General features: G+C 48.3%; 1 protein-coding gene across 1 annotated transcript in view; it reads left to right on the forward strand.

Annotated features, from left to right (window-relative positions):
- Nucleotides 1–23515, forward strand: part of LOC123345757 (zinc finger protein 850-like) — a 46736-nt gene that overhangs the window by 18484 nt on the left and 4737 nt on the right. Inside the window, exon 3 of the mRNA XM_044982807.1 lies at nucleotides 2941–3532. Within this exon, the coding sequence (XP_044838742.1) occupies nucleotides 2941–3532 (592 nt within the window). The remainder of the gene's footprint in view (nucleotides 1–2940; nucleotides 3533–23515) is intronic.

Consider the following 23515-nt stretch of genomic DNA (forward strand, 5'->3'; position numbering starts at 1 on the left):
CGTTTAAGTTGTCAAGAAACTATCTCTCTGCATCCCGTCCTGAGGGGATATGTACCCAGTCAATATGGGGATCATTGAAATCCCCCATTATTATATTGAGTTTTTTATATTAATAGCCTCTCTAATCTCCCTGAGCATTTCACAGTCACTATCACCATCCTGGTCAGTGGTCGGTAATATACCCCTACCGCTATATTGTTATTGTTAGAGCATAGAATTTCCATCCATAGAGATTCTATGGTACAGTTTGATTCATTTACGATTTTTACTTCATTTGATTCTACGCTTTCTTTCACATATAGTGCCACTCCCCCACCAGCACCACCTGTTCCGTCCTTCCGATTATATTTTGTACCCTGGTATTGCTGTATCCCATTGATTATCCTCATTCCACCAAGTTTCTGTGATGCCCATTATATCAATATCCTCATTTAATACAAGGCACTCTAGTCCACCCATTTTATTATTTAGTCTTCTAGTATTGGTATATAAGCGCTTAAAAAACTTGTCTCCTTTTAGCTGTCTGCCATTACCCGATGTAATTGAATGTGTCTCTTTTTTATTTGACTGTTTCTGATCAGACCCTGCCTATATTTTATCATTTTCCATCCTCTTGTCCTCACTAAGACATAGTGTTACTCTATTAATAGATCCCCCACTAAGGGATGTCCGAATCATGTCCTCCTCTGCACCTGTCAGCTTTCCCCCATCCTTCCTGCATAGGCTCCCCCTTTCCCAAAAGTTTCCGAAGTTCCTAATAAATCGAAACCCCTCCCCTCTGCACCATCGTCTCACCCACGCATTGAGACTCTGCAGTTCTGCCACTGCTGGGTTCAAATCTGGGTGGCTGGAGAGTGGCGGTTATTAGCTGGGCACCCAGCTCTGAAGGCAGCACCCTGCCAACAGCAGTGCAGAAGTAAGGGTGGCCGTACCATACCATGCCACCCTTACTTCTGTGCTGCTGGCTTCCGAGCTGGGTTGTTGGAGAGTGGCGGCTGCTGACCGAGGGCCCAGCTCTGCAGGCAGCAGCGCAGAAGTAGGGTGGCAATACCATACCATGCCGTTCGTACTGCTGCTGCTGGCGGTGGCTCTGCCTTCAGAGGTGGGATCCCGGCCAGCAGCTGCCGCTCTCCAGCTGCCCAGCTCTTAAGTCGGCACTACCGCCAGCAGCAGCGCAGAAGTAAGGGCAGCAGTGCCGCAACCCAACCGTAATCGTGTAACCCCCCCCCACAACTCCTTTTTGGGTCAGGACCCCTACAATTACAGCCCCGTGAAATTCCAGATTGAAACAGCTGAAATCATGAAATTTAGCGTTTTAAAAATCCTGTGCCTGTGAAATTGACCAAAATGGACCGTGAATTAGGTAGGGTCCTACCCCTGACCCATGTCACTCACAGCGCCTCACCCATCCTGATAGACAGCTGGCAGGATCTCCCTCCCCAAATTTACTTCCCCCTGAGCATGTGCATGGCAGAATCCAGTTTCTCCTTTGTGGGCACCTGCTGTTCCGTGATCCGTTACCACTGGGTTATTCCACTTCCTCTTCCAAGCATGCAGGCTTCCCTTGTCATTGCTGTGTTATTCATCTGTCTCTCTAGCTTCACACCGCAGTGTCATCAGGCAGCGCTGTTCAGAGAACTGACTGCTTCTGTAGCTCCCCAGTGCCTCACCGCTGCTGGAAGGAATCATAGAAATGTAGGGCTGGAGGGGACCTCGAGAAGTCATCAAGTCCAGCCCCCTGGGCTGAGGCAGGACCAAGTAAAATTAGACCGTCCCTGTTAGGTGGGATAAGCCTTCATTTCTATTGCATGCACACACACACACACACACACACACACGTAGCTAGAGAGAGGAAATACGGGGTGGATTTGTGGGGAGGGAACAAAGGACACTCCATGTTTGAAAGATGAGGAGAAATAACCTGGCTGTAATGGATCAGCAGGGCCGCCCAGAGGGGGCGGCAAGTGGGGCAATTTGCCCCAGGCCCTGCAGGGGCCCCCACAAGAATATCGTATTCTGTAGTATTGCAACTTTTTCTCATGGAAGGGGCCCCCAAAATTGCTTTGCCCCAGGCCCCCTGAATCCTCTGGGTGGCCCTGTGGATCAGAGCACTCCACCTGCCCCCTTCGCACTTCAGAGAAGGAAAATTTACACAGAGGTCAATTTTTTTTTTTTTTACCTTTCTCAGGTCTGGTCTACACTGGAGGGGGGGATTGATCTAAGTTTCACAGCTTCAGCTATGTGAATAACGTAGCTGGAGTCGACATACTTAGATCAACTCACCGTGGTGTCTTCGCTGCGGTGAGTCGATAGCAGACGCTCCCCCGTCGACTGCACCTGCACCTCTCGCTCCAGTGGAGTACCGGAGTCGACGGGAGAGCGCTTGGTGGTTGATTTATCATGTCTAGACTAGACGTGATAAATCGACCCCCACTGGATCAATCGCTGCCCGTCGATCCTGCGGGTAATGTAGACAAGCCCTTGTTCTCCCCAACCGTTATTGTGCTGTGTCTCTCTTCTTTGCTATGCCCCTTTCTTTCCTCTCACCCTGGCAGAGGGGATGACTCCTGTCCGGGTTCTCTCTCTTTACTCCAGCGGACGACAGGATGGTGAGAGAGGATGAGGAAGAGAATCCACGGCAGGCAAGCTGTGAGGAGCCAAAACCCCATGGAGCATCATCCAGATGCTCCAAAGAAGACATCGCATCAAGCCTCCAGCAGGAAAAAGCCTCTGAGAGTCAGCACGGGGCAGAAAGGCAGCAGGGAAAGCAGCCAGGGAAGAAAGGGTGTCAAGCCATTAGTTCTAGTAGAGGTGGAAAGAACATCCGGGAAACCTCAATGCAGCAGAGAACCCATACAAGGGGGAAAAAAACCCCACCCACCGAATGTGAGAAACGATTCAATATGAGCAAACGGCTTGGTAGATCTCAGACCCTGCACCCGGGAGAGAAGCCCTATAAATGCCAAGAGTGCGGGAAGAGTTTCAATCAGAGCTCCAACCTTATTCTGCACCAACGAACGCACACGGGGGAGAGGCCCTACAAATGCCTCGACTGTGGGAAAAGTTTCAATCGGAGCTCGAGCCTCGTCGTGCATCAGAGAATCCACACGGGAGACAAACCCCACAAATGCACCAAGTGCGGGAAGAGTTTCATTCAGAGCTCCAACCTGACGACGCACCAGAAAATCCACACGGGAGAAAAAAACTGTCAGTGCCCAGAGTGTGGGAAAATGTTCAGTGACAACTCAGCCCTGATTAAGCACCGAAGAATCCATTCGGGACAGAAACCCTATAAATGCCCGGAATGCGGGAAAGGGTTTAGCGACAGCTCAACCTGTATTCGACACCAGAGAACCCACACGGGAGAGAGACCCTACAAATGCCTGGACTGTGGGAAAAGCTTCAATCTGAGCTCCAACCTAGTTACGCACCGGAGAATCCACACGGGGGAAAGACCCTATAAATGCCTCGACTGTGGGAGAAGCTTTAGTCAGAACTCGCATCTGATTAAACATCAGAAAGTCCACACGAGGTTGAAATCTTGAATGTGGGAGCGGTTGCAGTCGGGGCTTTGGTTGGGTTTGGAATCAGCAAATCCATACAGGGAAGAAACTTCCTCGATGTCCTGAGAAGGGAAAATGTCATGGGGGTGGGGGAATGCAATCAATGGTATTTTTTGGGGGGGGAAAGAAATTAGCATATGAATGCTTGCTGGGAAGGGAGGAGAATTTTTGAGTGGGGAGGGATGGGGAAGACAGGCATAAAGTGGCTTGACTTGGTGCGAAACGTGACAATCCCGCAGCGATCTGGCCTTCCATCCGCCGTTCGTTTTATCGAAAATCGGCACGGCCACGATGGTTGTCTCGCCACCATGGAGAAAAAAGCTCCAGCAGGGTGTGTGCCCTGACCTTCCCCGGTGCCATCCCCGGGGCCACCCTGGACATTGGTGACTTCGCAGGATTGAGCCAGATCTGAGAATTTCACTACACGACGTCTGGGACGACACCATTGACTGAGGTCACAGGCTGATGCAGTGGTCCCCGGTGGACTGGGTGTGTTTGATGAAGATGTTTGATGGCTTATGGCTGCAACATGGGAAGGGGGGGATTATGGGAGAGGAGAAATGAGCATGAGTGATAGGGATGGGGAGATGCGGGGGGGGCAGGAGGAGGGGGATATGGGGGGGAAATGACAGAAGGTTGAGGGAACTAGGCAGGGGTGTCTGTCAGCATCAAATTCTCTCTTCCCATGTGTGTCGTGATCAATAGGGGCTACCTTTCTTGGGCGGGGGGGAGTGGAGGGGGTCTGAGCCGCTCTCCCTACCTTTGAATGGGGGCAGGGATGTGGGGTCCCTGTCCCCCTAGGGGGTGGGTCTGATTTCCCCCTCCCTGTTCCCCCTCACGCGACCCTTGCGCCTCTGGGGATGTCTCTGTCCCCATCCCTGCCCCACTTATATAAGATGGAATCTGGGGAGAGGGCTGTCTCAGCCCCTCTCCCTGCCCCCACTCATGGGATTAGGGGCCTTGTCCATGGGAGGGGGGGGTCAGAGCTCCTTCCTCCCCATGTGAGACAAGATTGGGGGGGTCCTCTCTTCGACTGAAGGGCTCTGCCCCTCACCCTGTGAGCTGGGTCGAGGGGGACTGGGCCCTTTGTGGTGGGGAGATAAGAGGCGTGCTCAGCGCATGCCCCGAGAACACGCACTGCAGACACGGGGGGCAGTGAGGAGAGCTCATTGGGGCTCAGGTTCAGGGAGCTAGCTCCTTGCCCCTCCTCTTCTGTCCATGGCCCCGCCCACACTCCACCCCAGGCCCCGCCTCCGCTCCGCCCCCTCCCCCGCCGCCACTCACCACATTCCTCCTCTCCTCCCTTGCAAGGCCTCCACTGCCCACAAGGACACTGCAGGCCGTGGGGGCCTCGTGGGAGAGGAGGGGTGGAGGAGAGAAGGGACTCAGCCAGGAAGTGGTGGGTGGGGGGAGCTCGCGGAAGGGGCGGAGCAAGGACAGAAAGAGGCGGAGCACAGGTGGGGCCACCACAGCCCAGGTGGCAGGGCGACACCAGCAGTGCCGGGGGGGGGGGGACTATTATACCCACCACCTGTGCTACCCGCTTTTTCAGTGCACACGTAGCTTCTTATCTACTAATGGCTTAATGGGACAGGACGGGGAGAGTGAACTAAAAACAGTGTGTGTGTGGGGGGGAGTGTATTTTGTTTGGGGCAGGAGACACAGTCGCCTTCTCTCACGTGCTTAAAGTTACTGTCAGAGGCACGTCATAAAGCTGTCTGTGATTTCTCTCCCCCGCCCTGTTTGCAGCGACGCACTCTAGATATTTTAGAGCACGACTATTCTCCCTATTCCACGATCGCAAAATGCACAGGGTGCGGGGGGAGCGCTTAGGCCACGTGGTCGTTATGTGATTCCTAGTGGAGAAACCACCGGGCTGGGACTATTCCTGGGTCTGCCCCTGGCTCGCTGGGTGACCTTGGGCAAGGCCCATCAGCTCCCCGTCCCTCAGCTTCCCATCTGTAAAATGGGGGTCTTTGGGGGGGGGGGTTTACTGATGTTAAGCTCTGCTTAAAAGCTGGGTCTTTTTGTGCTGCTCTAGCCCCGGCAGCGTATCAGCTGTTAATATTGGTGCAAACACCAATAGACTAAATGACCCCTCCTCCAACATTTTTCTGTTAAAAAAGCTAGGAAATTCACTGCCAAAAAACTTCGTTAACACAGGCTAAGGCTGCCTGGTGATAACTCGTGCCCTTGCCGAAGACAGAGTTCAGGGGAAAAAATCCTTCTGAAAACCAGGCAATACAGCTTTAAGGTACACGCCCATGCAACCTTAGCTCCGCCCCCTGGAGCTGGCAGCAATGTCACAGAAGGGACCTCATCTAGTCCAACCCCCTGCTCAAAGCAGGACCAATCCCCAGACAGATTTTTACCCCAGTTCCCTAAATGGCCCCCTCAAGGATTGAACTCACAACCCTGGGTTTAGCAGGCCAAGGCTCAAACCACTGAGCAGATGCAAGAGAGAGCAGCCAGAGAGACTAAGTAAGTCCAAACAACACAGGGCAAGTTGATGCGATACAAGGCCTGTGTTGAAATTATGCTGGGTGAACACAGGAGAGGTGGAGACGGACGTTAATAGGCCTAATATCTGTCTCACCAATTTTGGCTTAATTGGTGGACAAAATAAGGAGGGAGATGAACTCTGCCTCCCACTTTTTTTCCCTTCTGGGGTATCTTAAAAAGAGACTGGAAATAAGATCAGCTCTCTTCTCCCATCGCCTCATCTCATCTTCCCCCAGCTCATCCCCCGACCTGCCAGCACTTCATCTCATCTCGACTCATCTAAAGGACTTGTTCTGCTTTAGAGAACTTCGTTTTCACCTGTGAGTGCTGAAAGTCATTTAATTACCATGACGTCCCAATCTCAGCCCACCAGGAAGGTGCATGAGATCCTGTATGTTATTCCCTTCCTTTGTTGTGTTATTTTCTGCCCCATTGTTTCTTTCCTCTCATCCGACCTCGCTCTCTTGGCTTCTTGTCAAACCCTGAAGTCAAGTATATTGCAATCATCCAAACCTGCCTTGTCGAAGGAGAACAGATGCCATCAGATGACAGCCCTGACCAGTTCACAACTAACTGGATCAGCAGCTGGTATTGTGGTTCACTTGCCAGACAAAGCATCCGCTTGTAACTAACCAGTGGTCCAAAAACATCCACAAAAGCCATATTTCACCCATCTTCTCTGTCCCGGCTCTCCTCCACTCTGTCTGTCTCTGTTCAGAACAGGATACGTGAATGCCATTCCAGTCAGGACTGAGACTAAAATTAACCATCTCCCTTTCAGCAAAGAAAGGTTGCCCTGAAAACAGGAGACTCTGAAGCAGAGAGGTTTCGATAAGCTCTACATTTGTTTTGTATAATCACTCAACTGCAGTTTCCAGATCAAGGCCATACATAAAAAGAACGGCCATACTGGGTCAGACCAAAGGTTGATCTAGCCCAGTGGCCAATGCCAGGTGCCCCAGTGAGAATGAACAGAACAGGTGATCATCAAATGATCCATCCCCTGTCACCCATTCCCAGCTTCTGGCCAACAGGCGACGGACACCATCCCTGCCCATCCTGGCTAATAGCCACTGATTTTGATTTTGGCCTGTTTTGATTTCTTGTTCTTTTCTTGTGTTTAATCAATAAACTTTCAATTTGAATGGAGACGCTTTGGGGTGTTGGCCAAGTCACCGAGTGAAACGAAGGGCTCTGTTTAAAACTATCCCCAAACCCACCTATTGCTGTTTAATGCTGGACACAGAGAGTTGATAAACACCTTGAACTCTTTGGGGCTTTAGAGATCAGAGTCTATACAACTGTTCTGGGAGGGCTCCACCTAGCTTTGGCTGGCTGGGAGATCATATTGAGGCTTAGGTATGAGACGGGCACCTGGTGCTTGCCTGAGGCAGCAGAGTGCATACCCAGTGCACTTTTACAGCAAAAATTTCGGTGCCTGGTGAGTTTAGGTGCATGCTAATTGGCAGCCAGGTGGGGGGTTGGTGGATCGCAATGGTGCCAAAAATTGCAATTTGGGTGCCTAAATCTGGAGTGCTCCAGAGACCCAGGACCCTCTGTGATCTGAGTATGGCCTCCAGGCATCCCTCACAACCCCACCACCTCCCCGTAGCCCCTCCACGCTTACCAAGGACACAGGGTGACAAGGAGAAGGTTAGAGCTGCTGATTGAGATGCGTGAATGTGGGGGGCTTAGGCAGTGCTTAATTTGTAATGAAAGAGGTGTCGGGGCTCAAGGGCATGTTTTTACTTTAATAATTGACACAACAAGCCCAGAGGTGCTGGGGCTCTGAACTGCCCGGCCCAGAGGTGCTGGGGCTCTGAACTGCCAGGCTCAGCGGTGCCAGGGCTCAGCCCTGGCACAAATTACACCCTGGATTTGGGTAGTGGGGTTGATAGATTCCAAGGCCAGGAGAGAACATTGTAATCATCTTGTCTGACCACCTGTATTGCACCAGCCGGAGAACTTCCCCCAAAGAATTCCTGGAGCAGAACCTTTTAGCAAAACTCTCCAATCTTGATTTTAAAATTCTCAGCGATGGAGAATCCACCATGGCCTTTGGTAAATTGCGCCAGTGGTTAGTTACTCTTGTAGGCTTGGCTTGAACACGAGTCATTAGGGAGGCTTTAATTTTTGGAAGACAGGATTAGGGAGGTAACTAGATCAGTAGACTGAAAACTGAATGTTTGGGCTAAGATAACTACACCTCTACCTCGATATAACGCTGTCCTTGGGAGCTAAAAAATCTTACCACATTGTAGGTGAAACCGTGTTATATTGAACTTGCTTTGATCCACCAGAGTGTGCAGCCCTGCCTCCCTGAGCACTGCTTTACAGCGTTATATCCAAATTCGTGTTATATCGGGTGGCGTTATATCAAGGTAGCGGTGTAAATGAGTCACTAACAGCAAGTCTACACACTACAGAATTACTTTGTCATATCTACATGTCTGGGGGTTGAATAATTCACACCCCTGAGTTATATACCAGCCTAATCACCAGTGTAGACAGTGCTGTTTTGGTGGGAGAGCTTCTGCCAACATCACTACCACCTCTCACGGAGGTGGATTAACTAAGCCAACGGGAGAGTTCTCTCCCCTCAGCATAGAGCGTCTTCATTAAAGCACTCCAGGGGTGCGGCACAGCAGTTTAAGAGTAGACCTGCTCTAAGCTAAAAGACAGAATGTCTGAGCTAGTTAAGATAAGAGGGAGAACACCCAGGGAAACATTTACTAAGAACAAGATAACAATGGACAAGAAAAGTCAGGAGCGTAAAGACAGGTAAAGAGGAAAGCTGACTGGACAGAGCATGCTGCACAGGGATTGGTCTTTGCAAAGTAACCAAGCCAATTATACAGCATGTAATGCAACGTATAGGGAATGTAACGTAATGTGTAAATGTATGTAAAGAAAGGGGAGGTTGTGTAACTTCAGATGCGTGGTATGCCCAGTACCCACGTTTGAGTTTGATTAACTTGGCGTAGCTTTATGCCAAATAAAGAAACCTGAGTGATTAGACTGGAGTTGAACTGAGTTCTTGGGGGAATCAAGTGGAAGAGGCTTCAAAGGCTTCTCCATTGTACTGATGCAGTGGCTCGGATCGGATCCAGTCACGTGGAGCAGGTAAGGTATCATTTATTACCTGTCTAGCTTTACTGTCAAGGATCACAACCCAGCACTTTAGCAATGGCATTGGTAGGGCTTAAATTTGAAGAGATTTCTGGGTCATTGGGGAACTAAGTTAAATCCAAAGGTGGACCCTATAGACTCCCAGATAGGTATTAGGGAGAAATTGGGTCTGGGTGGAAAAGGAATGTCACTGAATAGTGCTAAATAACAAACGCAACCCCCAAAAAAGGCAAAAAACTTATTGCAGAGAGTTATCCTAAAAATAAAAGCCCAGTGTAGAGAAGTAAAAGAATTAACCCTTAGGTAAAAAATGTTGAGGAAGAAAATAATGGTCTGAAAGAGCAAAGAAGGGATCTGTAAAGTGCGTGCCATGCAGCCTGGCAAAGCAGTTTTAAATTAAAGTAAAAGTTGTAACAATATTTGAAAGGTACTTTCTAGACGTATGTAAAAGAATGCTGGGCAAAGCACAGCAGAAGTCTGTTGAGTGCCAATAAAATGTTAAAAGCTAGGACACATCTGCAGCCATAAAAAATAGGATCTTCTTGTTGTTTTTCTAATAAAGCAAAAAAAAAAAAAGAAAAGCCCAAATCAAGGCTGCAGTTTCACAAGGATTATTTCTAGTGGCTAAAACGTCACAAACACAAGGTGCCACCTTACCAAATAAATGTAAAAAGCATAACAAGCAAATCAAAGTTGTAGGGAGGAAAAACAAACTAAATTAACATTTTCAAATAACAATAATAACCCCCCCCCCCCCACACACACAAGCTTGTTAACTGTTACCTTAGATCCAAGGTAGAAAGCAGCTGTCCTTCAGAAACTGTATTTAGTAAGTACAGCTTTGCAGGTAAAGTGTATGAAGCTAAACAAAAAAGTGCAAAAAAAACACCCCAAAATAAGCTTAAAGTTGCCAAAAGAAAATTGGCTACAAAATGTGTCACTTTAAAAACATAAGAAATTAAATAAAAACAGTCACGTTTTTGCACAAATTAACACTGCAGAGTTAAAAAACTTAAACAGTTAAAACTTGTAAAAATGTTCAAAAGTCTTTTTAAAAGTAATACATTAAAGTGTTACATGTGCTTGATTCAATAATAAAACCCGGTTAGAACAGCAGAACTCGATGCAGTCATGCCGAATAAAATCAAACCAACCATGCAAAGGGGAGGTCAGGTGGTAACAGCTACCACCCCTGTGCATTTTCCCTATGAAGCCTTTAGACCTGCTTCTGTTGCGCTTGGTTCCCCAAGAACTTCGTTCCACTCCCGTCTGGTCGCTTTGGTTCCTGTATCTGGCACACAGCAAAGCTCTACTGAGTTGATCAGACTCAAGCGTAGAGGGCAGGTGGAGGACGAACCCGTCACCCGTACTTAAACAGCAAACCTCTTCCCTTGTAGACATTTACCCATTACCCGGCATTCGCTACACATTGCATCACCTGTTTTGGGATTGGCTGCTCACTTTGTAGGAACCAATCCCTGTACAGCATGCTCAATCCACGCACTGTTATTGGATGACTTACTCTTTACCTCATTTTATGATCCAGGCATCTCTTACCCATTGTTCTTGTGTCCCTTGTAGATGGTTCTCTAGGGGTTCCCGCTTGTTGGCTCATACAAACATTCTGCTTCCAGCCTGCTGATTTATTTACCTCCCTAATCCTGTCACCTGAGAAATTAGGCCTGAGCCATGTTCAATTACTCATGTTAAGTCAGTTCCACTGCTTTTGTTTTTCTTTTTTATATTAGTATTTACATAAGAGCGGCCACACTGGGTCAAATCAAAGATCCATCTAGCCCAGTATCCTGTCTTCCAACAGTGGCCAATGCCAGGTGCCACAGAGGGGAATGAACAGAACGGAATCATCAAGTGATCCATCCCGTCGCTCACTCCCAGCTTCTGGCGAACAGAGACTAGGGACACCATCCCTGCCCATCCTGGCTGATAGCCATTGATGGACCTATCCTCCGTGAACGTATCTAGTTCTTTGTTTTAGTTGCATTATATTTTAGGATTTTTGTGTTTGTTTCTTGCAGTGGACTACTTAGCAACACAATTTTAAGGCTAAATTATTTGAACCACCATTAACACTAGGCTTAAAGTACTAACTCGGAGGTGGAAGTTTACCTTTTTGGTACAGCCCACCAGGGTGTAATTCCACATTAGAAACTTGCTTTGCCTTTAAAGCATTTTTTGTCATTTTAATTTTGCTTTTATTTTAATTTCATTATAAAAAAACCCAACCCTGGTAACACTAACACACACACACTCTCTCTCTCTCTCTCTCTCTCTCTCTCTCTCTCTCTCTCTCTCTCTCTTACTTTCCTTTCATTACCACAAGACATTTAGGTGTGAAACAGAACATAGGTCAATTCAATTAACATTTCCTGAGTCCATGCCAGAAGGGATCCTTTTTAGCCCCCAGACAATGTTTGTTATCACTAGCATAGGCAATTTTTCCGTTACTAACATGTGTTTTAACCCTGCTGTGCAATTTGGAGCCTCTTTTCCCAAAGCAAACCCTTGTGCTGGCAATTTTGTCTGTAAGATGTTACACCTGCCTGTGTAAGTTTCCCAGATGCAAACAGCAGAACAAGTCTGGGAGGTTTTAGACTTTGTGTTGTTTTCTAACAGTATTTGATTAGGGAAATTAAACATTTTTTTAAATACCACATCAGTTCCAGTGGTTTTACATTTATCTTCCTGCTATCAGACCCTTGTTGATTTTTTTTTTATTATTATTATTATTATTATTTTGCACCAACTGTTGTCATTTTTATTGTATTAAATTTTTAACATTTTTGGTGACCAAAGAGGCCAAGGTTTTTTTGCTTCATTTTACTTAAGGCTGCTTTTATTTTGTATAGCATGTCTTTTGCACATGTTATTAGAACATATCGACTTCATTTTATAACTTTTTAAAAGCAATGACAACATTATGTATATTATAATAAAGCTTTATTAAGGAGGGTTTTTTTCCTATTTAATGGCTCCAGTACTTTGCTTACAGTATTTTCTGTTGAAATGCTTGGTTATTGATGTCAGTTTGGTTTTAGAGTATCATACTAATTTTGAACAGTTTGGGGGGGGAGGGTGCTTGCCTGCCATCCCCCTCCCTGCCTTGGCAGTTTTATGTTTTGGCAGTATATTTTAAAATTTTAAAGTATACATTTTTGTTAAGAAAGTTATTTTATCTGTTTTTTAATGATACTTCACCACATTTTAGTGGGCATAATTTTTTATGCAGATTGGTAAAATTTAGTAACACAGACACATAAATAAACTGAATATTTTTGTGTAATATTTTTAATAGGCTTTAACCCTAAACTATTTGGACTTGTTTTTAGTTTCAGGCGTTTCAGTTTGCTTTTTTTTTTTAGTTTTCAAACCTTTCCTACATAGTTTTTGTTTTTACTTTCTTAGTAACATTTATTTTACAGTACAGTTAAGCAGAACTTTTGGATAGGATTTGGCGGTTTTGACATGTGTTTGAATGCCCACTGCACCCTTTAAAGTAGCTTCATTATTTATCATTCATAAACTGTTAAAAAAAAACACAACAGAATGTGGATGGCACTTTTGAATGGAATTTTGGTGATTGGGCTTCGCTCCTTATGTTTACTGACTGATTTTATTTTATTGATGCTGGGTTGCTTTTAAAGCACATGTATGCAGTGTATAGTGGGATGCAATGTATACCAAATGTAATGCAATATGTAAATGTATCTAAAGGAAGGCAGTTTCGGTGTAACTTTGGATGTGTGGTATACCCTGTACCCACCCCCAGGGCCGTCCAGATGGCGGGGGGCAAGTGGGGCAATTTGCCCCGGGCCCCACAGGGGCCCCTACGAGAATTTTTCGGGGCTCCTGGAGCGGGGTCCTTCACTTGTTCCAGGGGCCTCGGAAAACTCTTGCGGGGCCCGGGGCCCCGGAGCTTCTTCCGCTCCAGGTCTTTGGCAGCACTTCGGCAGCAGGGGGTCCTTCTGCTCCGGAACCTGCCGACATCCGCGGGGGGGGTCCTTCTGTTTGAGTCTGATCAACTCAGCATAGCTTTGCTCTATGCCAAATAAAGAAACTTGAGTGACAAAACTGGAGTCGAACTGAGTTCTTGGGGAACGTCTTGAAGGCTATCCCAAAAACACTCGCTGTTCAAAATGTACACCGTATTTCCAGTCTGAATGTGTCTAGATTCAACTTCCAGCCATTGGATCACGTTATACCTTTCTCTGCTAGATTGAAGAGTCTGTTATTAAATATTTGGTCCCCAGGTAGGTACTTATAGACTGCGATCAAACCACCCCTTAGCCTTCTCTTTGTTATGCTAAATAGATTGAGCTCCTGGAGTCGATAAAGCAGGTTTTCTAATCCTTTAATCGTTCTCGTGGCTCTTCTCTGAACCCTCTCCAGTTTATCAACATCCTTCTTGAATTGTGGGCACCAGAACTGGACACAGGATTCCAGCGGCGGTCGCGCCAGTGCCAAACACAGAGGTGAAAATACCCTCTCTGCTCCTACTTGAGATTCCCCTGTTTATACATCCCAGGATGGCATTAGCTCTTTTGGCCAGAGTCACACTGGGAGCTTACGTTCCGCTGATTATCCGCCACAAGCCCCAAATCTTTTTCAGAGTCACTGCTTCCCAGGGCAGAGTTTCCCATCCTCTAAGTGTGGCCTATGTTCTTTGTTCCTAGATGTGTACATTTACATGTAGCCATATTCAAATGCAGATTGTTTGCTTGCACCCAATTCTGATTGCTCTGTACAAGTGGCATTAATTCATTAATTAATGACTTCATTAATTACCACTCCCCCAGATGTTGTGTCGTCGGCAAATTTTATGAGTGATGATTTTCTGTTTTCTTCCACGTCACTGATAAAAATGTTAAATAGCGTAGGGCCAAGAACCAATCTCTTGTGAGCAGTTCTTCTTTATCTGGTAAGCAGGGCCAGCACAACCCATTAGGTGACCTTCAGTCGCCTAGGGCACTAACATTTGGGGGGCAGCGACCCTGGCAGCTGGATCTTCGGCCACCCCAGTCGTCGGCGGTATTTCGGGGGCGGGACCTTCCACCGCCTCTGTCGGGGGCGCCATTTTGGGGGCGGGACCTTCCGCCACCTAGGGCGCCAAAAAAGCTGGCGGTGCTCCTGCTGGTAAGACAAAGTCTCACAAAGGATTCCCCTGCTGTGGCGGCTGTGCTGTTTTTCAGTTAGGTGGGGTGTAAGCAGAGCAATGGGTGTGATGCAGGCCAGCGCTGGCCCTGTAGTGTCGACAAGCCTAGAGTCTCCGAGCTAAATGCGGGAAAACGGCTGAACCAAAGGACCCGCTCTGGGGAATCACCCCTGAAATTTTCCCCCCAGGGCAGCGCAGTGCCCCGACTTAGCAGAGGCAGGAACTGGCTTTTCCAGTCTCTGCTGCTCAGCTTGTTCCCAGGACAGTTAATCTGCCCAGGGATGCTGCAGCGGGAACGGGGAACCTCTGACCCTACTTCCGTCTCCTTCTGCCCCTTTCATCTCAGCTCTCTATTTCAGTCTGCTGTCTCTGGCTTCTTCCTTCCCCTCTGCCCGGGGCATTCCTATTCCCATAGGGTTGTGCATCTCAGAACAAGCAGAAGCTCTGGGATTTGGAGACACAGGGGGAGCAAAGAAGAGGGGGAGCAGGGGCTCTTTGTGCAGAGTCACTGTCCTGCCAGGTGTAGTGCGAAAAACTGCTCTCTGTTTTAATTTGCTACTTGGGGGGGTGTACTGAGCATGCTCGGTAACATCTGCTGAGGCCACTGCCCTTCATCCTGCCCTTACTTGGCATAAGACTCTGTGGACTGCTTTTTACAGGGGTTAAAAAGGTGCAAAGGGAGCAAATCAGAGGAGGGGGTGGCCAGGGCCCAGGGGTGGAAATTGGCTGGGGAGGGAGATCAAGCAGCAGGAAGCAGGGATGGGGGGGGGGGTTAAGCCCAGGGGAGAGACACTGCCAGAGGGTGACAGAGGGTAAAACCCCAGCACAGGGAGAGGCAGAGGGGGAACCGTTACCCTGGTGGACTGAGACAGCAGTTGTTTGCAAAAATGGGAAGGGAGGGGGGCTTTTTTTCCCCCTCCTCCCACAGACAGCACCTCTCAGCATGGGCTTCCCAGGGCTGGGTTCTTAAAGGCACAGGCACAGGGCTGGGTTCTTAAAGGCACAGGCATCCCAGTGCCTAGTCACTGTCACTCCTCTCTGTCTGATGTAAACCTACTGCAGGAGACTTGATTCAGTGAAACATTTTACATACACCCCCTCAGAAACAACGAATCCGTTATCACGGTATCTGACCACATAGAGTCTCCGAGCAGTTCACCAGCTTGTCTTATCTGCTGCTGGATTCCCTGAATTACTCTTCGCGCTTCATCCTTTAGCTTTGTTATTGTGCAGATGGGCTATTGGATTCAGATGTGTATAATCCTTATTGAAAATATGCACAAGCGAGTATTTGCTAGTCGTTTTAGCACTGACCTCTGTGTCTCTAGTTTTGTCAACACAGGAAACGAAGCTGCAAAAAGAAATGACATTTAAATGACCTCACTCTATTCAGGGGTATCAATACATCTGTGCACCAGGCAGGGTCCTTTGGAAGCCAAGGACTTTATGCTTCCATCCCACACCACTGTCATGTTTTAGCAAATTAGGACATGTCAGCAAATAAGAACAATCTTCATATCAAAAACTGCTACTGGTTACAATTTGCTACCCCCCATACCAGTAGCCGACTAGGTCCAATAGCAGTTTAATATCAGTAATGGCTATTGGTAGCAAATTACATCAGATAGCAGTTTTTCACTGGCCCCAGCCCTTTCTCCAAGTCTCTCTTCATCACCTCCAGGCTCTGGCTCAGAGGCTGGTGTCGGCGGAGCCAGGGGCTGGTTCCAGCCATCGGAGAAAGTCCCCCCTGGGCTGGGCACAGAAGGGGCTTAATCCCCTTCTGCACACGGGCCCCCAAAGCAGAACCCCCGGGGGGAATCCTGTGAATCACCCCCAGACTCTGAGTCGTGGACTAAGGTCCCCTGCAGGAGGCTGGGGATTTGCTGGGAGAGGCTGCCTGTGTCGGAGTGTGTGCGCGCACCCCCCAAAAGGCAGGGGGGCTTGGGGCTGGGTGGGGGAGCTGCAGCAGGGGCACTGGAACAACTTGTATGGTGGGGGCTGAGAGCCATTGAACCAAACTGCAAACCCTGGATATGATGGAAACCACTTCAAGCCGGGGAGGAAGGGTGACCAGACAGCAAATGTGAAAAATCAGGACGGGGATGAGGGGTAATAGGAGCCTATATGAGAAAAAGACCCAACCATTGGGACTGTCCCTATAAAATCAGGACATCTGGTCACCCTGCCGGGGGGGGGGGGTGCGGCACCCCCCTAGTTCCAGCGCCTCTGGGCTGCGGTGCGAGGTAGTTTATCGCTAGGACCCAGACGCCAGCTGGGCTGGGGGTCACGCCGGCCCGGCTGCAGGAAGTGATGTGACTTGCACTCCCGGTCGCTACAGTAACTCTTTGTTGTTGCTGTCTGGGTGAGTGAGTCCCAAATCCCCTTCCCCGCCCCCCCTCCCCGCAGAGCTGGGACCAGAGCCAGGAGGATCCCAGCCCAGCAGCCTCTGCCTGCAGGGACAGCACCCAGTAAGTCTTGGCACCAAGGGAAAAGAAACCTCCCCACCCCACTACGCCTCTGTGAGCGAGGAAGGGGAAGAGGGTTAGGCCGGGGGAGGGTGTGCATGTTTTTTTCACGAGTGAATTTTCACATCCCTGTGCAGTGTAGGGGTGCAAAGCGCCTGTGCCTTGCACACTCCACGGGCTGGTGAATTTCCATAACAGGGGAAGTCAATGGAGCTACAGCTGATGGAGAGCGGCTGGGGATCTGGCTTGGGAACCCCCTCACTGTATTAACAGTGTTTATTAGAGTAACAATTTGTACAAAGCTGCTTTAGTCGCCTCCAGAGTCAGCTAATGCCAAAATCTCTTTCTTTCTATAAGCAAGCTAATGCCTGACCAAGTGGCATATGATTTTGGTTTTGGTTTTGCATCCCTGCCCATCCTGGCGAATAGCCACTGATGGACCTATCCTCCAGGAATGTAGCTAGTTCTTTTATTAACCCTGTTAGTGTCTTGGCCTTCACAACATCCTCTGGCAAAGAGTCCCACTGGTTGACTGTGCGTTGTGTGAAGAAATATTTACGTTTGTTTGTTTGTTTAAAACTTGCTGCCCATTAATTTCATTTGCTGACCCCTAGTTCTTGTGGTATAAGGAGTAAATAACACGTCCTTATTTACTTTCTCCAACCCACACATGACTTTACACACCTCTACCCTATCCCCCCTTATTCATCTCGTTTCCAAGCTGAAAAGTCCCAGTTTTATTAATCTCTCCTCATACGGAAGCCGTTCAAAACCCCTCATCATTTTTGTTGCCCTTTTCTGAACCTTTTCCAGTTCCAATATACACCTCTACCCCGATATAATGCTCTCCTCAGGAGCCAAAAAATCTTGCTGCGTTATAGGTGAAAACGCGTTATATTGAACTTGCTTTGATCCTCCGAAGTGCGCAGCCCTGCCCCCCTGGAGCGCTGCTTTACCGCGTTATATCCGAATTCGTGTTATATCGGGTCGCGTTATCTCGAGGTAGAGGTGTATCTTTTTTAGGTAATAAAGGTAATAATTGGAGATATGCCAATCTCCTAGAACTGGAAGGGACCTTGAAAGGTCATTGAGTCCAGCCCCCTGCCTTCACTAGCAGGACCAATTTTTGCCCCAGACCCCTAAGTGGCCTCCTCAAGGATTGAGCTCACTACTCTGGGTTTAGCAGGCCAATGCTCAAACCACTGAGCTATCCCTCCCCCCTTTTGAGATGGGGCAACCACATCTGCACGCAGTGTTCAAGATGTGGGTGTACCATGGATTTATACAGCGGCAACGTGATATTTTCTCTCCTATTATCTATCCCGGGGTAGGCAACCTATGGCACGCGTGCTGAAGGTGGCACGTGAGCTGATTTTCAGTGGCACTCACACTGCCCAGATCCTGGCCACCAGTCCGGGGCTCTGCATTTTAATTTAATTTTAAATGAAGTTTCTTAAATGTTTTAAAAACCTTATTTACTTTACATACAACAATAGTTTAGTTATATATTATAGACTTATAGAAAGAGACCTTCTAAAAAACATTAAAAGGTATGACCAGCACGCGAAACTTTAAATCAGAATGAATAAATGAAGACTTGGCACAGCACTTCTGAAAGGTTGCCGACCCCTAATCTATCCCTTTCTTAATGATTCCCAGCATTCTGTTCGCTTTTTTGACTGCCGCTGCACATTGAGCGGCTGTTTTCAGGGAAATATCCACGACTCCAAAATCTCTTTTTATAAGCAAGCTACAAAGGGACAAAGCCTGCTAGCTCATGATTTTGTTATGTTATTTGATTCTGTCATTATATTTTTAAAGGCCTTGTCTACACTAGGATTTTAGGGGGTGATTTTCAAAGGCACAAAGGGCAGAGGTCTGTTCTGTGTTTGTGTAGGGCCTAGCTCAGTAAGTCCAGGTGGGTGAGGATAACTTTTTGGGGGCCAGCTTCTGTTGGTGACGGAGACAAGCTTTCGAGCTTACGCAGAGCGCTTCAACGTCAGTGCTTCAACAGCTCTGTCTCTTTCACCAACAGAAGTTTATCCAATAAGAGATATTACGTACCCACCCTGGCTCCTAGATTTTGCGCGAGCCCTGCCACCTGGAGCTGAAATGTGTAACTTAGCTTTGTGGGGGCCTGGGCAATTGCCCTGCTTGCCACCCCTAGTGCCGGCCCTGCACTTGCAACCCCCCATAATCCATCCTGCAATCCCGCTGCGGGTCAGAACCGTCAGGTTGAGAAACACTGAGCGAGATGAGTTGATGTACCACCTGGAAGACCTCTGCGTGCCCCCTGGGGTATGTGTACCCCTGGTTGAGAACCACTGGTGTAGGCCATACCTACAGAATGGGGTCTGTTTCCTGGGAAGCGGTGTCTCTGGAATGGATTTAGGGGTCGTAGTGGACAAGGAACTCAACATGAGCTCCCAGTGTGATGCTGTGGCACACAGGGCTAATGCGATCCTTGGATGTTTAAATAGCAGTGAGTAGGAATAGGAAAGTGATTTTACCTTTCTGCAACATTGGTGAGACCGGTACCAGAATACTGCCTGCCATTCTGGTGTCCACATATTAAAAAGGATGTTGACAAAATTGGAAAGGCGTGCAGAAAAGATTCAGCAGCCAGAGAACATGCTTTATAGCAAGAGTCTTAGGTCTGGTCTACACTACACACCTCTGTTGGTATAATGCACAGTCAACCTGTGGAACTCCTTGCCAGAGAATGTTTTGAAGGCCAAGACTACAACAGGGTTCAAAAAAGAATCTGGTAAGTTCATGGAGGATAGGTCCATCAATGGCTATTAGCCAGGATGGGCAGGTGTCCCTAGCCTCTGTTTGCCAGAAGCTGCAAATGGGCGACAAGGGATGGATCACTTGATGATGACCTGTTCTGTTCATTCCCTTTGGGGCACCTGGCATTGGCCACTATTGGAAGACAGGACACTGGGCGAGATGGACCATTGGTCTGATCCAGTACGGCCTTTCTTATGTTCTTTACTCTGTCACTCAGAGGCTGAAAAATCCATCCCCCCCAATCAACGTGATTATACCGACCTCGCCCCTGTGTACACAGCACTATGTCGGTGGGAGAGCTTCTTAGTTTCCACCTCTTGCAGAAGTGGGTTAACTAAGGCAAAGGGAGAGCTCTCTTCTGTCCACTTAGAGCGTCTTCATTAAAGTGCTGCAATGGTGTCTATGCAGCGCTCTCAGTGTAGACCTGCCCTTGAGGAGCTTAACCTGTCAGCTTATCGAAAAGAAAATCGAGAGGTGACTTTGAGTTGATTAAGGTGTAAATGCTGTTATGGGTTGGGCTAAACCTTGTTATGGGGCAGGCCTGGCCCCTGCCTTCCGTTCAGAATAACGCTGAAGAAAGCATTGTAATTGAGTGGCGGAAACAATGGAATTAGCACCCAAGTCCACAGGCACATGTGGGAAAACCGAGTAGAAGCCGAAGCCCAGAGGGTTTCAAACACATGGGCTAGGCCAGTGGTTCTCAAACGGGGGTACATGTTCCCCTGTGGGTACGCAGACGCCTTCCATTGGGGAATTCAACTCATCTAGATATTTGCCTAGTGTTACAACAGGCTCCATAGAAAGCACCAGCGAAGTCAGGACAAACTAAACTCTCACACAGATCGTGACTGGTTTATCCTGCTCTATAGACAATACACTGAAATGGAAATACAAGATTTCTATTCCAAGTGGTTTATTTTACAATTCTATGGTAAAAATGAGAACGGCAGCAATTTCTCAGGATTAGTGGCTGGGCCTCTTTTGTATTTTCATGTCTGATTTTGTGAGCAAGTCGTTTTTAAGTGAGGGGAAACTTGGGGGTACCCCAGACACAGGGCCGGCTCCAGACCCCAGCGCGGCAAGCACGCGCGTGGGGCGGCATTTGCCGGCAGGGGCGGCAGGCTGGGCTGGTGGACCTGCCGCAGTCATGCCTGCGGGAGGTCCACCGGAGCCCCGGGACGACGGGACCTGCCGCAGGCATGACTGCGGAGGGGGCGCTCCTCCCGCGGCTCCAGTGGACCTCCCGCAGGCATGACTGCGGAAGCTTCACTGGAGCCGCCGGACCAGCCAACCGTCCGCAGCTGCGGGAGGTCCAGCCGAGCCGCGCGACCAGCGGATCCTCCTCAGTCATGCCCGCGGGAGGTCCGGGGCTCCGGGGCGTCTCCCGCGCATGACTGCTTGGGGCAGTCGAATATGTAGAGCCGCCCCTGCCCAGACAAATCAGCCTCCTGCAAGGGGGACAGTTTTCGGGAAAGGTTGCGAGCCACTGGGGTAGGTATTTAATTGGTAGAACTGTTAGGAGGCTGAAATTGGCTCCTTATTCTCTTATTTGTGGCTCCCAGTTGCTTCCTCAAAGGCCACAACAATATTTAAAAATACGTCAGTGTCAGATTATTTTTTATTTTTTAGAAATTTGATCAAATGAACATGACTGAATGTGCTACACATTGAAGTTACAAATTACTTAATTGTTTATTAATTCAGTAACCCAATAAGGAGCTGGCTGCACCGGACAATACAAGTCTCCAGTCACCCCAATTGATGCAGCCCCGTGACGGTTACAGCTGTTCTGAAGGAGCTGGAATAAACCGGCGTGAATGCGCCGTGTGAGCGGTTAGGTAGGTGCTTATTAGACAGTCTTTGGTGAATACAATTTTCAGTGTTGCTGACCCAAAGGGGGGTAGTGGACGTCATGCACTTGCTGAAGTAGCTCTCAAGTGAAGGACACCTTTGTGTCAGAGCAGAGGCCTGGTTTGATCCCTAGGCTGTGCAAAAAAAAAAATGCTGGTAGAATCCCCGAACCTTAAGAAAAACTTTTATTGGCGGTGGGGGAGATGTATCTCAGGAACCACATAATCAAACAACCGTAAATGTAGGTCACTAAGCCGCCCCCACGTTTCCATGCCGCACAGCAAATTTCAAGACAATCCGAATACCCATGCGGATTTTAGAGTGATTAGAAGACTTCCACCTTTAAGCAGAAAGCAGGACCTAAACTGAACTCCCCAGCAGTGTAACAAACAGCTGACACACAGGCCTGTCTTATCAGCCGTCACCCACCTTCCACCTGGAGACGCTGGTAGGTTTCAAAGTCCTTCAATTCCTTCCCCCTTTTTACAATTTTCAGTTCTTTGCTTGCTGGGCTTCTTTAACCCCGGGTATGCAATTTTCACCAGAAAGGGTGGTATTTTTACAGACTCATTTAGGAAATTTGGAATTTGCATTAATTTTCCCCCAGTGGTTTTAGTTTCTGATAGTTCGTTGATGCTTATCTGGCTTCCCTCCACAAGTCACTGCATTGCGTGTCCTATTTCAAGAAGGATGCGAATCCCTTCCCCTTCCTGAGTGGTAACAATGCAAGGTGAGGGGGGAACATAAGAACGGCCATCCTGGGTGAGACCAAAGATCCATCCAGCCCAGTGTCCTGTCTTCTGACAATGGCCAGTTCCAGGTGCTTCAGAGGAAATGAACAGAACAGGGAATCATCAAGTGATCCATCCCCTGTTGCCCATTCTCAGCTTCTGGCTAATAGCCATTGATGGACCTACCCTCCCTGAAATTATCTAGTTCTGTTTTGAACCCTGTTATAGTCTTGGCCTTCACAACATCCTCTGGCAAGGAGTTCCACGGGTTGACTGTGCGTTGTGTGAAAAAAATACTTCCTCTTGGTTGTTTTAATCCTGCTGCCTATTAATTTCACTTGGTGACCCCTCGTTCTTGTGTTATGCGAAGGAGTAAATAACGCTTCCTTATTTACTTTCTCGAAACCAGTCACGATTTTATAGCCCTCTATCATATCCTCCCTTAGTTGTCTCTTTTCCAAGTTGAAAAGTCCCAGTCTTATTAATCTCTCCTCATACGGGAGACGTTTCACACCCCTAATCATTTTTGTTGCCCTTTTCGGAACCTTTTCCAATTCCAATATATCTTTTTGAGGATGGGGCGACCACAGCTGCACGCAGTATTCCAGATGTGGGCGTACCATGGATTTATACAGAGGCGATATGATACTGAGTCACACCCATGCGTCCGCACTAGCAGTCACAGCGCAGACTATGGAGAGCGGAGGCTGTACGGGTCTGACAGCCTCTCTTTCAGCGATAGGGTCACCGAACTCCTGGGTGCCAGATGAACTGATAGAACAACCGTGAGGGGTTTAAACTAACCAGGAAGTGGGAGGGGGATAACAGGGCAATCATGGTACCAATACCCAAGCTTGTAAACCAGCCTCAAGTCATCATAGGTCTGACAAATCCAAGTGCAAAGAGACACATAAGTAACACTTGTTAAAAAAAAATTGTCTATCTTCTAACGCGAGGAGCCTAGGTGATAAATAAGAGGAGGTGAAGATGCTCATGTATGAGAGGAAATATGGTATGATTGGTATTCCCAGTTCTCCGCAGGCTCCACTTCCTGTATCAGCCTGTGGCTAGTAGGTGTGTGATAAACGGGAAGGCCCTTCACCATCGGCTGCGGGGGACAAGGGGCTCTCTCTTTCTCCCCATCCTGACGCCTCCTGGCTGCTCAGAGCAGGGTGGGGGTGGGATTCTGCTATTCTCTCCCCCTGCAGAGCTTCCATTTTATGGGCCTCCTCCCTTGTGACTAGTGGGATTGTGGCTGGGGCAGCAGGTGCTGAGTGGGGGACTCTTGTTGTTCCAGGAGCCGGTGACCTT

This window comes from Mauremys mutica, chromosome 12 (assembly GCF_020497125.1).
Source record: "Mauremys mutica isolate MM-2020 ecotype Southern chromosome 12, ASM2049712v1, whole genome shotgun sequence".
In the NCBI taxonomy this organism is placed as follows: domain Eukaryota; kingdom Metazoa; phylum Chordata; order Testudines; family Geoemydidae; genus Mauremys; species Mauremys mutica.